Source organism: Parasteatoda tepidariorum, chromosome 4, assembly GCF_982258835.1.
Source record: "Parasteatoda tepidariorum strain Cologne lab strain chromosome 4, Ptep-v5.0, whole genome shotgun sequence".
In the NCBI taxonomy this organism is placed as follows: Eukaryota; Metazoa; Arthropoda; class Arachnida; order Araneae; family Theridiidae; genus Parasteatoda; species Parasteatoda tepidariorum.
Window position 1 is genome coordinate 6,032,322 of NC_141758.1, and position 16,835 is coordinate 6,049,156.

Consider the following 16,835-nt stretch of genomic DNA (forward strand, 5'->3'; position numbering starts at 1 on the left):
TTGAAAATACAGATTTATTTTTTTTATAACATAATGCATGATTCATAGAAATTTTTTAAATGGTAAGAAAAACGGTAAATTTTATGTGTGGAATTAATATTTAGAAATTCCAAATAAAATTATCGTTTGCTTTCTAAAAAATATGAGGTTGAGTTTCATATACCTTAGAATAATTTTAAAACAAATTTTAATAATTTTACTCATATAAATTTTTTTAATGTATGCACAATGTATGTGTATATTGTAATTACATATATTTAAATGTACGCACGTATTTGTACATTACTTGTAATTATGTACATGTATACGTTGTATGCACATGCATACATTGTGCATATAACTATTTTTTGTACATTCATGCATTACATGCGCATAAGTATTAACAAAGTATGTAGTTATACAAGTACATACGTAAGTTGTACATAAGTACATACTTTGCGTGCACATATATCGATGTACATATAAATATGCATGTATACATGTACGCATTTTATTTACGCAACTATGTGCATATATTGTACCTTTAAATAACACTTTTACATATTGTACGCAAATACGTACAATTTTATATACAAACGTACATTGTATATACGTGCTATTATCGTAAATTTATACAATATATGCACTTAAGTACATAAAAGCATGCAAACGCATAAACATTATTTTCATATACGTTCATACATACATTGTCTATGTATACAAAGATACAAAGCATTGCCTTTTTGTACAAACTAACATACATGCGTACATGTATCATAAATGCATAATTATATGTACTAAGCATATGCGCATTGCATTAAGTATATTACAATATAATTATGAATATTGTACGTACAAACAACGTTTGTGCATACATTGTATGTATAGGAATCGCAAATTGTACGTTCATGCGTGCGTACATTCTATGTACATAAAAATATGTAAACACATGAATACTTACATAAAAAATTTGACTATAGTATACAATCGTAATAACTTGTAATCGTATAGTTTGATTACAAGTAATCACAATTACATGTAATCAAATTACATGTAATCATGATTACATGTAATCATATATTTTGATTACTTGTAATCATAATTACTTGTAATCGTTTTTGTTGTGATTACTTGTAATCGCAATTACTTGTAATCATGATTACAAGTAATTGATTACTGTAATCAAAATTGTAATCATGATTACAGCTGTAATCAAAATTTTTTGAAAGTTGTAATCACGATTACAAGTAATTGATTACTTGTAATCGTGATTACAAGTAATTGATTACTGTAATCAAAATTGTAATCATGATTACAGCTGTAATCAAAATTTTTTGAAAGTTGTAATCACGATTACAAGTAATTGATTACTTGTAATCGTGATTACAAGTAATTGATTACATAGCTGTAATTATCTGTAATCAATTACAGTTGTAATCGATTACTGTAATCAACGGCCAACTCTGGTTCAGGGGATGAAAAGCTTTCCTTCCAATGAGGTGAACCGGGTTCGAATCCCATCGATGACTGGTCGATTGGAATTCCACACCCGGCTTGCACTGACCACAGTGCTGACTAGGACTGGGCTATAAATCGATATATCGCGATATATCGATTTAACGTCTGTATCGGCAGGCCGATACAGCGACTTTCGTTCCAGGCGATGCATCAGAAATCTGATTTAAGCCTTCGAGTAAAGAAGACGAACGATATAGCGATATACGATACAGCGATATAGAGATATACGATATAGCGATACAAGACATGCAAGGATGCCAACTCGCGCTGGGGAAGACGATGTACGTATCGTTATATTGAAACGGCCTTGATTGATGAGCGGTAGAATCAGATTCAGTTTTGAGAATAGTATATATCGTGATCTCGCATGTTCGTTTCCGCACCTCTTTTCCCTTCCGCACCTTTTCCGCACCTTCCGCACCTCTTCTCCGCACCTTTTTTCCCTTCTTTGTCGCAATTTGATATCGTTTCTTGTAGATTATTTTCAGTGGGACTGACTTTGTGATCGCTTGTTTCTTAATTAATTAGGTAAAATTTTTTTTGAAACAAAACTTCCTTTTTTATTTTTAAATGTGAAAATTAATTTTGATATTAAATGTTTAAGTATTATTTTACATTATTGAATTTATTACAAACGGAAATCTAATTTAAGGTGCCCATAAAGAATTAAATTAAAAAGTAATTAAATTTGTTAGGCTATTTTTTTACTTTATTTTAATTTATTAAAAACTTTTTGGATAAAATAATAATTTAATGGGTTTTTATTACTGATTTTAAATTTATAAATCTTTAGTTGTTTTCATTTTTATGAATAAAATTATAACAAAACTTATTTTTCCTCTTTTGGATTTGGACATAAGTCAATCAACTTTGTTTATTCAAAAAAATTAGTAATGTTTGCGATTGCGATTGCGACTTCTTTTTTTAAAAAGAAGTCGCAAGACTTCCTTATTGCAAGAGTATCTTTCCTTGCATGCACTTCGTTTTATAAAAGAGTATAATCTTGTTTTTTAATTTTCTTTCAATATTGTCAGTTGAATATATTATCGAATATCATAATTCTTTTGTTTTTATTTTTAAGAAATTGAATCTTACTTTGTTTTTTCGTTCAGAATTCGGTAATTATTCAATTTAACTTTATTATTTATGTTAAATAATAATGATAAAAAATAGTGTTTTAAAAGTGTTTTTTTTTTGTTTGTTTTTTTGTTTAATTTATTTAGCACTTTGTTTTAAGCATATAATAATTTTTTACGAACTTATTTTTTAAATTTTCTTTCTATATTGTTAGGTAAATATATTGATAAATTTCAATTTTATTTATTTTTTTATTATTTATCTTTAAACTAAGAAATCTTTCGTTATTTGCGCGATCATTTTTAGAAAATATAACATTAATATCTTTCTTAAGCAAAACATGTACATCAAGTTCATAAATTGATTTAAATCAATCTGAGTATGAAGTTTTGATAGAAATCTGACTTTCTGCGCCTTACAATTAAATGAATTTCAAAAATACTATATCGCGATACATCGCTATATCGCGATGCAAAACTGACGATGCATCACGATATAAAATTTCTTATATCGCCCAGTCCTAGTGCTGACGTAAAATATCCTCAGTGGCAGACGGATCTTGGGTTAGAGTTCTCTTGCAGTCAGGCTAAATGTGGGAGGTTTTCATTGTTTTCCTCTCCGTGTAACTCAAATGTGGGTTAGTTCCATCAAAGAGTCCTTCACGAAGGCAAATTTCTTCCAATACTTGATCCAGGAGTTCCCTTGTCTTCTGGATTGGGTTTAAAATTACAAAGTCATGAAGTTGAACATTGGTGGTCGTAAACCAAAAATTGAGTTGGCTGTTCAACGAAGGCAGGGGTCTGTCCAGACATTTTGTGAAAGGTCCGTTTTTCGTGAAATTGTGAAAAAATTACTCACATTCTTTCAACCAGGGTCCGCTTTTATGAATTTGAGCAAATAGGGTCCGTTATTGCAAAAAAAAAAAAACTTTTTCAAGGATTTTTTAAATTGTAAAGACATACAAGATTACGCTCAACACTGTAAAATTATAATTAAAAAAATTAAATTTTAAAAAATAAACAACAATTGCTGCTTCTAAATTAGAGATGCAACATACAAATATTTGGTATTTAGCCTATACTGCTGAACGCAGAATATTCATTTCGGACGAATAATGGAAGAATCGTCTGCCAAAGTGAAAACTTAATTCGTTTACATCCATCTTTCTTGTTTTCTGCCCTTGAAAGGGTTTATTCGATTAACAAAATAATAATGAAGATAAACAAATTTGTGAAGGGTTCGATTAAAAGAAAAATCATTTTGTGAAGGGTCCGTTTTTAAGTCAAAATATTTTGTGAAGGGTCCGTTTTTAAGTCAAAATATTTTGTGAAGGGTCCGTTCTTATGAAAAGATATTTTGTGAAGGGTCCGTTAACGGACCCAAATTTCTTCTAAACAGACCCCTGGAAGGTTATAATTGTTAGGATATCAACATGCATTCGCAGATATACAGTTGGTAGTAGTTTCAGCAGTTCCTGCACTTACGCAAAAAAAATAAAGAAAAAAAAAACTTTTTTAAGAAAACACTTCCAAATACGGTACATTTCCAAACAACAATTTTTCAAAAATGCACTTATTTGTAGTTATTTAGATCTAAGAGAAACATTTATTCATCATAGAAATTTACTTAATTCACGAAGTTAATTATTGATAAATTTTTAAACATGAAAATAAAAAATAAAAAAATTCAGATTTTTAGTAACTATTACACTGTTTTTCACAGTTCAATAAACCCAAAATATATTTTTACTTGTAACAAGAGCGTCAGAAAAAAATAAGATAAAAAGGAATGCTGGCATCTTATCTACATCAAAGGGTTAAATAGTGACTGACATACACTGGAGAAACTTTTTAAAAAAAAAAAAAAATGCTACTTGAAGATCAGCGCGTCTTAGAAATCTGGCTTTTATTTCAAAAAATAAACTAAAAGTATAGTTTTAATTTATAATTTAAAAGCTATAAATGTGTAAATTTCTAGGTATTTAAAATTTAGTTTTATTTGATAATCATTGTATTAAAAAACAAGAAATAATGATCGATAAATAATTAATCTTTGAATAAAATTATTTTATTGTATAGTTGTTTCATTATTGTGGGGAAACTTTGTTTCATTCACTAAAAAACAAACTCTAGACATAAGGCGAAAATTTAAAAAGTTTCGAATGCTATACGCCATTTTGCGAGTCTAACATCAGTAAATAAGAAATATGTTTATTCAGAGAAAATACGCTTTTGGGTTTCATTTCGAATTGTAAGAAATCGTTTGCACAAATTAATTAAATTACTTAAGGTGTATACCTCTCCACGAATTACGATAGCATGTTAGAACCTGATTCTAATGCTCATAAATTATTGTTTTAATAAGTATGATTAAAATTTTATTTTTTATTATTTTAAGTTCGATGGTGAAAAACATAATCATGCCAGGCAGAGTTTCCATGACAATGCTTAAAGAATAACAGTCATTGAAATCACGCTATTATATATTGATTGATATAAATTTTTTTAAAATGAACTTGTTATGTAAGATAATGGCTGTGTTATTGAAAAAAAATTTTTTTTTCTTCTTCTTTCTATTCTCATTTGCTGTCAGTGGAAGCTTTGTTGTTGGAATCCGTGATTGAGGAAAACGACGTATTAAATGAGTTTCCTGTCCTAAGTGTGAGCATTAATAAGTCAAACGAGTATTGTTTTCCAATACAAATTTTAAAATTTATATTTATTTCTTTATCTTGTGATTTATCACTTATTGAAAAGATATTATTATGTATAAAAAATATACTTTCCTATAATTCTCTTATGCTTCAAAAAAAAAAAAAAAAAAAAAAAAAAAAATGGTGTCGCGTCAATCGCACAAACTTTGTTGTGTGACAATTTATTGAGAGGACATTTCGTCCTGGCACAACTGGTCGCAGTGATAATTCCTCGTAAGCACCATTCGTATTGTATAGTTTCTTGTGGTTTGGATGAAATAGAACCACTAACGATGACAAAAACCTTGCATTGTTTACACATGCTAACTAATTATTTATTTTATGACAGTTCAAATATTACGAAAGCAACTAGGGGAGGGGGGAAGGAATTTATAATTTGCTTATTGTTACTTACAAGTTACAAAAGGGTAGAGGAGTAAATACAATGCATCCGTTAGACACTAAAATCTCTTAACTTTAAATTGTTCATACTGCAAAAAGATTGTTATGGTTAGTCCTTAGCGCCCAGCATATTTTCTAGAAAGATATATATTGATTGTAATTTTTTTTTATTAGCATCTATCTTGGCTGAGTAAAATATTTGTATCAGTCTTAAAATATTGGTCGCAAGAAATATATTTTACTCACCGCCCTTGCTTTTGGAAATATTCTAGATTAAAAACAAAAAGAGTAAATTTTTTTTAGCTTTCTAATTTACTACGACATATTTTTAATAATTATTTCTTCTAAACTTCAATTTCTGCCGAAGTATTTTTTCAATTTAAAAAAAAAATACTAAACTTAGCTCTCATATCAGAAAATAAAAGATTTATTACACATACTTGAAGCGTTTCCTCAAGAAAATTAGGGGTTTTTAGAATTGCTCATTGCCCTCTGCCCCCTTGTACGCAGCATTAAACTAATCTCAAACCCTTAGGTGTTATTGTAATATTTGAACTGTCACAAGTTTAAGATTTAGTTTTTGTAAAAAGGATTTTTTGATGGAACTTACCCGCATTTGCGTTATTTGGAGAGGAAAACCACAAAAACCTCCCACGGTTAAGTTAACGGCAAGGGGACTTTGATACATAGCTGACAACGTATATAGGTAAAAATCCAGTAGATTTTACGAAATATGATTTTCATAATTGTTGAATAATGTACTAAATATTTTACACATACGTAATTTTGAGGATTTTTACAGTCATCAAAATAGAAAAACTGCAATATTTTCCAGTTATGATTGACATTAAATTTGAAATGTTATGTATTATGTATAATGCTTACTCATAATTTAGTAATAGGCAATTAATTCATCAAAGGTAGTTAAGATTTTTTAATTAATTTAAAAACGAAGTTCTGAATAAAAACAAACAGAACATTTTAGAACAAAAAAAAAACGTTTTTAACTGATTTCTATAAATGTGGATCGCTTCATTATGTATAATAGTAATACTTATTAAAATATTCAAGCAAGCAATAATCTGTGCAAAAATTTTATATTAATAGGTATTTTTTCAGGAAACTTACTCAGTTTCAGTGAATTTTGTACATTATGTACAAAAACCAAGATAATTTTTATTAAACCAGTAGGCCAGGAGAAACTGGAAAAAACCAGTAGACTAATGGAAAATCCTGAAGAGTTGGCTGCTATGCTAACCTATGATCCATTTACCACTGAAGATTGTTTTACATCAGCTATGTGGTTGTTGCGAGCCGGATGAAGAGTTTGTATACACCAGCCATGGCTGGGATTCGAACCTGGTTCCCATTGGGATGAGAACACTAAGTCCGTGAGCCACCATGGCTTGAACTACACTTATTATGAAGGAAATTGTTATATTTTTCCAATCGTCTCGGGATTAGGGATGTCACAAATAGTGATTTAAGCGAATATTCGGTAAAAAAATATATAAATAATCGAATACCGATCATTCCGTGGCCGAAGAATCAACTATTATTATTTTTTTTTTTAAATCATTAATAAATATTTTTTTTTAATGGAAATAAGTTCAGTCATTATTGAAAAATAATAAATAAAGTTTAGCTGTATTATTGGTATGGGGTAAAGGAAAAAAACTTTAATAGAAATGCTTAAGATAATAAAGAATAAAAAAAATATATTATTTATATGCTGATTAAGTTATATGGTATTAGATACAAGAACAATTTCTTATAATTAAGCACAAAAACTAACTATCTATTCTTTATTTTGTGTGCTTTCCTTTTAACCATTACATCTAGATCATAAGGAACTGCTAAATATATATATTTGGTGAAGAAATGCTTATGTCAAATGAAATCAAAAATTAAATTTTAAATCTTATATAGAAAAAAAATACTAACTTGAAAATTTTTTAAACCAAAACCAGTATTGTGAAAAATTAGTCGTAACAAAAATTTTAGAGTTTTAAACATTTCACGTTTACATAGGATAACAAATTGCTTACATAATAGACCACGCTGAGAAATTTTTAAATCACTAAATACGAATTACAATGACTTTTAAAATACATCGCGATAAGCAATTTTTTAATTCGCGGAAATACAAATCACGATGTTTGATATTTAAATCATGCTATATAAACAGGGATGAGAGTGGTCAGAAAGTAAAAAAGAGGAAATCCAAAAAAAAAAAAAAAAAAAAACATATATATAAATAAATAAAAAATATATCTATAAACAAAAATGTGACAAAAAAGTGCGATTTTTAAACTTGTAAACCATGTGAATATAAATCCCGATATGAGACTTTTAAATCACGTAAATATGAAACTCTACATCGAATTTAAAAAATGCGAAAATACAAATCATGATTTTTAAATTTTTTGATCACGATGCATAATTTTTAAATCACGCGATATTACAACCACAAAAAAGAATCACGATATTGGATTTTAAGCTCGCGTGAATACGAATTGCTACATAGAGCTTTAAAAGCTCGTAAATACAAATCGCGATATTGATTTTTTAAATCTCGTAAGTAAGAATCGCAATGTACAATATTTAAATCGCCTGAATAAGAATCGCAACGTTCAGCTTTTAAATCAGGTAAATACGAAAATCGAGATTTGATAATAAAATCGCGATTTTAAAAATGCATAAATACAAAATACGATATTGGATTTTTAAATGTCGTAAATAAGAATCATAATACATGATATTTAAATAGCGTAAATAAGAATCGCAATGTGCAACTTTTAAATCAGGTAAATACGAAAATCGATGATTGATATAAAATCACGTGAATAAAAATCGAGATATTTGCAGAGTCTGGACTTGTGATTTCTAAAAGGCTTGTTTGTATTGTTTTTGTTTAGACATAATAAATAAAAATTTACAAGATTAATTAAGTGAGCAAATAAATATTTTCACCGCAAATCCACCTCTATTTTTTTTCCTTTTTTTTTTGTTTGTTTTTACGCCAGAATACAAGAAGCAGCGACGTCTGAATTACGAAAATACGAGCTATCCAGCCGACGGATAAAAATTACGGAAAATCTTATTTTCTGTGTGCGAAATCGGAGAAAATAGCTAAAATAAGTAAAAATGCGGGAGGGTTAGCATTTTCTGTTTATCTTCGAAAATCGTAAATAAATATAATTATTTTACTTCAATGACTGAATTTTAAAAAAAAACGGGATATTTATTAAAAAAAACGAAACAAAAATCGGAGTTTTTGATAAAAAGGCTGAAATCGAGAGACAAAAAAAATCTCATTCCTGTATAAAGGTCAACCAGTTTTATCAGGAAATGATTTTTAGAGAAACTTCAGAGGGAGGAAAAGGGACTTCAATAATTTCCCTCCGTGGAAAATTAAATTCCTCATAAAATATTTTAAATTGTGCAAAAAAAAAAAAAAAAAAAAAAAAAAAATTCAGCGGAAATTAGCGGGAAAAATGGAAAAATCTGAAAAAAAAGCGGAAATCCGCAAATCCGCGGAAGAATCTCATCCCTGTATATAAATCACGTTGTGAGATTTTTAATTATTGTGATTAAAAATATCGATGAGTGATTTTTAAATCGTACGAAATCTGATCATATTGTGTTATTCTTTAAATTGCACAAATGCGGATCAGGGTGTGAGATTTTTAAATCACGTGAATGCAAATCAAGATGTATGATTTTTTAAATCATCCGAACAGGGATCTCACTAGGTGATTTTTAAATCCCACTAATACGGATTAAGCTGTGTAATTTTTTTAAAATTGCACGAATGCGGTTCCTGATAAATTTCAATAATTCTTAAATTGCACAAATGAATCTCGTTGTAGCAATTTTTAAATTGCATGAATATGGATCACATTGGGTGATTTTAAATTCATGCGAATAGTGATAAGTAATTTTTAAATCTCACAGATATAAATAACAATGCATAATTTTTTAAACCGCATGAATTCGAATTGCAAGGTGTGACTTTTAAAATCGGACAAATATAAATTACGATGTGATTTTTTAAACCACACAAATGCGGATCCAGATGTGTGGTTTTTAAATTGCACAAACATGGATCGCGCTAAGTAATTTTCAAACCACGTGAATACAAATCGCAATGTGCAATTTTTTAAATGACACAAATACAAATCATGATAAGATTTTTAAAAATAATGAAAATGCAGATTGTGATAAGGGATTTCTAAATCACGTGAATATAGATCACGCTGTGTAATTTTTTAAAATCCCATGAATATGGATCGGGCAGCGTATTTTTTAAATCATGTGAATACATTGCATGCATCTTATATCTATGTATCCCGCTCGCGAAATATCAAATGACACGCTTCTTCTGACTACTCTTTGAAAGCAACAAAAATAATTTTTAAAAAATTCAGAAATCTTTACGTGTTATCAGCTTGAAAATAATAAAAGTAAATTACATTAGTTAGTGAACAATAAATTATTTAGACGGAAAGAAATAATGTAACATTTACTTTAAATAAATAATTATGTAAGAGTTTGATCATATCAAACTACCAAAGAAATGATTTTTTTAAAACAAGTATCATGAATAAATTACCTTCATTTATCATTTTATATGCTTTAATAAAACTGTATACAGTAAACACTTGCGATATAAAATATTTAATACAAAAAAAAAAAAAAAAAATATGTGAAACTAATGCCAAAAATTTAACATTTTTTTAAAATACCAAAAGAAAATATTATATATATAAAATTAGTAAAATTATTTCACACGTATGAGGTAGGTAGGAATTCCAATTCAGTTCACCTCATTGGAAGGCGAACGCTCTATCCCCTGAGCCACCACGACTCAACTACATAGTCGTTGCAATTAATTGTCTAAGCATAATCAATAAACAATCACACATACCTTTTCCATTTGTAATTTGTTTCTTTCATCTCCACAAGCATTGCTCTTTCAGATCTGATCTCCATTGCAGCATATTCTTGCTGGCTTTTTCCCAACGAAGCCACAAGTTTTTGGCGCAGAGTCTTCACCGTTTCATAGATAAAAGTAAATATTGCCACACATATACACAATCCAACCATTCCTTAAAAAGAAACCAAATTGATTACATTTACAACTAAAAATATTTTTAGGTACTTATCGGTTATAGGGATTTATCGGTTATCAGTTAGTAGTGATGGTGGCACTTATTCATTTATCGAATGAAGGCAATAAAGACGTCAATGCAAAGTCACCAGGTACAAGTAAAAAAATTTTTTTTTCTTTTACAATGTTTATTATCCTTTTAAAATTTTTTTTAGACGATTGCTACTTTTTAAAATATAAATAAATAAAACAGCTGAATTTATTTGCGCTGGCAAAATAGATGCCTCCAACATGACGTACTATAAAAAATATTGATATTCAATAATATATTGTGATATTTTTCTAATTTAAATTATTTTTACATTGGTAAAAGTTTTGGTACAAAAATAAAACCAATGAACACTCACACATATCATGTTTAATAATTATCATTGCGTAATATTTAGATTATTATTTTTGGGATAAGTTACCTCATCAGTAATAATCATGATATTATCCTATTAAATAATTATAGTTATCAATAATTATAATGAGATTATCATATTCCTCACACATTGTTGTCTCTAATTATAACATTATTCTTTTATGTCATGCAACTAGGCATATTATCTGCAGCCAGTACCCATGTGTTGGCTATGTTCTCATACATTGGCAAACTTGGCTACTTATCCCTATAGGTAATAAGTACCATTGTTTAGTTATTTATGTCATTTGTTCATAAAAAATCATATCATGCCCACATCAGAGATCGAGCCGGTTTCCTGAAAGTGTCAACTGTTGCTAAGTTACTATTTAGTTTAAGGAAACCATAAAAAATTCCATAGCCAAAGTAACAAAATGGTATATTTACTGTAAACAAAATTTAATATTAAAGAACTAGGTATTTAGATTCTTGCTACCTTTTTTTAAAATCAAACAACCCAAATCTTATCATAAACTAATAAATATTAAACACAAAATTTCAGATGACTTCTTTATTAGAAACAGAGAGAACTTTTCCTATAATAATAACAAGGATTATTAGGGATTATTTCTGTAACCCAATGCAAGGAAAATAAATGCTTAGTCTAGGTGACTGCTTAACAGTGGCTCGCAAGAAACTTAAAAAAAAAAAAAAAAAAAAACAGACACAGAAAATGACTAACTTGAAAGGTAACCTCTATACTTTATATCTAAGAAAAGATTTATAAAACTAGCTAAAAATAGGCTTTTTGTTAATAGCAATTTGACTATTAAAAATAAACATATTCAAAAATTAATTTATTCAATTTCTTATCTGACATTTAAAAAAAAATAAAAATCTAGCTAATATAGATATACGAGCAATAGCCTTTGTTCGTAATAAAAATTCTAAGCATTGCTTAACAAGGATTATTTGTAATAATAATATCTACACATTTTATGCAAGACTTCAAAGAGAATAAACAAAAATTTAAATAGCTATTTGCTATAGATATATTATCAATAAAGCTATGTTTTAACAATATTTAAGCTATGAGTTATATATAACTCGTAGCCAGCCTCAGACTAACTTTTACATATTATTTTTTAAAAATTTGAATGCAAAATTTCCATTTGATTGCTTGGTGATAGTAGATGGCATAACAGATTTAGATACAGAAATATCCCCAACGGAATTTTCTTTAAAGATCAAAAAAAAAAAAAAAAAAGAAATTACGTAAAATAATCTTAATACATTTGATATTCAGTCATAAAGTTGCTCAAATATAGCTTTTTCAACAAAAAAGCAAAATATATAGCAGATAACCATTTAAATTATCGCTAATTTCCCTGGAAGTCTTCCATAAAATGCATAGATATTATCATTGCAATGATCAGAATTTTTATTATGAACGCAGACAAATGCTTATATTTATAATTGCAGAATTTTTTTCCAAATGTGAGATAAGAAACTGAATAAATTAATTTTTTAATCTCTTCCCTTTTTGGTATTAAAATTGCTATTAGCAAAGAAGCTATTTTTAACAAGTTTTATAAATCTTCATGGATTATTTAGATCTTTCATAACATCCAACGAAAATACTAGACAGATAGGTAACGAGACAGATATAATAAATAAACAGCGAGAATAAGTAGAATTTGTGTTAAGTACTCACCACTAACTGATTCTATCGTTAAACCCTTAAACAACAGATCTTCTACATGAAAATCGAATTCTAAATAAGATTTATGCATATTGGAGGATAGAAGGAAATGCAAGTTATTAAAAATTTAATTCATTTAATATTTCAAAAATAAAGTTTTGCATAAAATGCAAATTTCACGTGAAATTATAATGAATATGACTATTTTATCATCACATTTTCATATGACGGAGTAAAACTAACAAACGCATTTCCCCATTAATTCAAATCTAAACTAATGAGCAAACATTTCATGCTCTGATTCCGTAAAGTGTAGTTGACAGCTGGTACGGCGTATATAAGAGACAACTGTTTACACATCAAATGTTAAATCAAAAACTTTTAAAATAACGAAAAGGAAACCATTCAGAGGGTGCTTTCTAAAACTCAATGTGTTCCGTAACATCTAAAAGTCGAGACAAAGTTTGGTTCGTAAAATAAAAGATATGAATAAACTTTTAAAAACGGAAAAGTTGGGAAGATTTAGTACGGATCATTGCTTGACTTCTTGAAAAACAGTAAGTTAAGAAAACACAAACGGTTACGATGCACATTAAATATTTTTGCATTTATCAAAGTTTTAAATATTTCAATAATCAATAATTTACTAGCCTCGCACTATGTTGTTTTATTTATAATTTCACTGAAAATATGTTTTAATTTTTCTGATTTTTTTACAAATGTAATTCATTATTTTTCGTTTTTATTTGGAATGGCAATGCATAAAGTCAGTCGGTGTTTTTAGCAAATTCTGCGTTTAAAAGCTTAAAAGTTTAATCAGTTTACGTTTGTAAAATATTAAAAAGTTCTATTGATGACAATAGATTTAAGTAAACATTGAAGTTTAAATCATTTATAGCGTTTCAGTCACACCATCAAATGTAAAAGCGAGTTACTGAGTGAATGAAGTGTTTGTTTTTTTCTGACTTATCATCCAAATTTTTCAATTTTCTAAATCATTTCCTCACTATTATGTCCAGTTTATGCTTTATATAATACGTCGATTTATCTCTGTAGCCTCTAATTCTATTAATTTAGTTTCAAAATTATCGAATAAAATGCCAGGTTCACCTGCTTATGAATGTATTGCTGAGATTTTAACTGATGGAGGAGCTAAGTTATCAAAATACAAGTCACATAGAAGTGGGATGACTATATGCATCGCCCAAACTGATGGACCCTTAGTTGGTGGCTATTTGTGTCTTGGTAACAAATTGTCATTTTTTCTTTATATTTATTATTAACTTGCCAACATGCGTGCAATATGAAATATTAGGGTGTGCCGAAAAAGTCGAAATATTAACGAATATTAGTCGAATCTATTGGCGGTAGGGTGGAAAATTGACCACTCTCATCAATAAGAAATATGCGAAATCCTATTATGCGTTGATGTTTTCAGCAGTCTCAGTGGATCATATGTCGAGAAAATTGGACCAAAAACGCTGGAAAGTTAAAATTATGCAAATATTTATGATTTCATTGATCGATAGTGATCACGAGTCACCATTTCTGAACAATATATGTACAGATTTTTTAGCATTATAAGATAATATCTTCGACTTGAGTGACATTTTCTTCCGCATGTTCACTTGCACTGAAAAAAGTTTTCTAGTTTTGTTGACAACAGGGCAGATCCATGTAATAAAAGAGGATATTTCCAAATTGACAACTATGATTATTGATTAACTATGCTAAGTAACTAGACAAGGCTATGAAAAGATTTAACACTTAAATTAAGTGAAGTTTAACTTAAGAAATTAAATTTTTTTTTTATTGCTTTTGCTTTTTTGATGTTGCAAACTGGTCCCTACCTGTTTTTTTATTTTTTCGAACCCCATCTGGAGATTGCTAAAATTTGGCGTTTATTTTGCTGCAGGATCCAATCTAGAATTCTTAATAACATCACAGAAAAAGAGCAACTCAAGGGGTATAACTCTTTGCCAACCCTGGGTAACTATCCACATATTTTTTTAGAATAAAATTTTTTTTCCTCTTTGCATTTCTAAATTGCAAGAACTGGTGCTGAAATATAACCAGAGTTCTCCCTATGTTTAAAAACAGGCTAGGCATTTCCTTACAGAAATGGACACTTTCAGTTTTATCAGTTCACTTATCATGGTATAAATTTATTAAAATGTTTAATATTTTGTAATTACTGAATTTAATCCTAAACAACTTTCGAATTACCCTCTTATACTATTTTATGTTTGTATTTCAAAGAGTAATTCTCACTCATTATTTCAATAAGAGAAAAATTTGTACTCATATTTTTATTTGAAAATTAAAAATTTCTTTTTTATAATTTTCTTCAATTTTTTAAAAATGACAGCCTATTTCGGCTCATATAGGCGACAGAAGATATCAATTATCAGTAATAAAATTTTGTTAAAAGGGTAGTAGATAGCTTTTATGTACTGCATCTTAAAGATTTAAAATAGTTTGAATTTTTTGATCTTCTCTAAATAAAGTAAGTACTTGTTGTGTATGATGCTGTTTCTCATAAAATTTTAATCTTAAGAGACTAAATCCATGTTTTAAGTAGAAAAATAATTGAGGATGTTGCCAAATGTTATTTTTTTTTCTTCCTCTTAAATATTTCTATTTTGTGTGATCAGTATGCATATGTGTTGAGATGTATTTGTTTATCTTTGTAGCAACCGAAGCTCACGATGATGATGGTCTGCCTCATACTTTAGAACATTTAGTGTTTTTGGGAAGTGAAAAATACCCATTTAAAGTAAATACTTTAATTTTATTTTGGCATTATTTTGAATTGTGTTACATATCATTTTAAAGTGGCTACAAGTTTTACCTTTTAAGTTTGCTCATTTTTAAAAATTTTAATTTTTGTATTCCTTTGTTTGGTTTCCTCAAACATTTAACAACCATTCTAGCATATAGAAATCTTCCTTACATTTTTCTAACCACACTGCTAAATGATTTCTCTTAGATACGATGTTGCAATATTATATTGATATCTGTTTGTGTCTATTGATATCTGTCACACGAGCAACTGATGGTGCAACCTGATTTTAGCATTTTAATATAAAATCAAGAATTCCTCATTTTGATGTGTTTTTCTCTTCAAGTTACTTTTTAAATCTACATGTGACATAATTTTATTGATTGCATTTTTCACTATTAATTGTGATAAGTTTCTACATGGTTTTTGGATTTAAATTTTTATATAATAAAATTTCTTACAGTTTTAATCCATTGTTCTAGTTCAGAAATTTCAGTCATGTAATTTGCTAATTTTTTTTATTAAATTGTTAAATATTAATTACTATATCAAGTTTTTACAATAATAAAATGGATACATTTTATTTAGGGTGTTTTAGACTTGCTAGCTTCCCGTTGCTTGTCACAAGGTACAAATGCCTGGACAGATACCGACCATACATGCTACACTCTAACTACAGCTGGTGATGAAGGTTTTCTTAAGCTTCTCCCTATCTACTTGGACCACCTCCTTTATCCGACATTAACTGTATGTTAGCTTTTTTTTAGTGATGTTTTCAGATTATTACACTTTGTCTGTGAATAGTTATGATCAGGGTTGGCAGGTTTTTGACACGTGACAGTTTTTGACGGTTTAAACCATGGTTTAAACCGTCACGTCAAAAACCTCACTGTCAAAAATGTCGAAAATGTCAAAAACCTATATTCATATGTGAAATTTAATTAATACATGAAATTTATATATTTTTTATAAAGGGATAGTGTTTCTAAATATGTTCTAGAAAAAATATATTTAAAATTTTGAAGAAACACTTATATTTTGAATAGTATCCAAAATCTTGTACTTTTGAAAGCTCACATCTTTTGTAATATTATGTATTCATTTTCATGTGTTATTGAAAATCTGCAGTGATATTATTAAGAAATTTATTTATAACCAAATTTAGTG

At 28.3% G+C, this 16,835-nt stretch overlaps 2 protein-coding genes across 3 annotated transcripts in view; one reads left to right on the plus strand and one right to left on the minus strand.

The window, feature by feature from the left end:
• LOC107439220 (high affinity copper uptake protein 1) overlaps positions 1–13,442 on the minus strand; it is a 28,387-nt gene extending 14,945 nt beyond the window's left edge. Inside the window, exons 1-2 of the mRNA XM_016051737.4 lie at positions 12,899–13,442; positions 10,599–10,779 (exon numbers count right to left, since the gene is read on the minus strand). Of these exons, the coding sequence (XP_015907223.1) occupies positions 10,599–10,779; positions 12,899–12,977 (260 nt within the window). The 5' untranslated portion in view covers positions 12,978–13,442. The remainder of the gene's footprint in view (positions 1–10,598; positions 10,780–12,898) is intronic.
• Positions 13,443–13,634: 192 nt separating this feature from the next.
• Positions 13,635–16,835, plus strand: part of LOC107439221 (uncharacterized protein C05D11.1) — a 42,080-nt gene continuing 38,879 nt past the window's right edge. Inside the window, exons 1-3 of one of the 2 annotated variants that reach the window (XM_016051739.4) lie at positions 13,635–14,131; positions 15,580–15,662; positions 16,257–16,415. In XM_016051739.4, the coding sequence (XP_015907225.1) occupies positions 13,909–14,131; positions 15,580–15,662; positions 16,257–16,415 (465 nt within the window). In that variant the 5' untranslated portion in view covers positions 13,635–13,908. Of the gene's footprint in view, positions 14,876–15,579; positions 15,663–16,256; positions 16,416–16,835 lie in introns of both variants that reach the window. The other variant, XM_087160563.1, reaches the window with a different exon arrangement.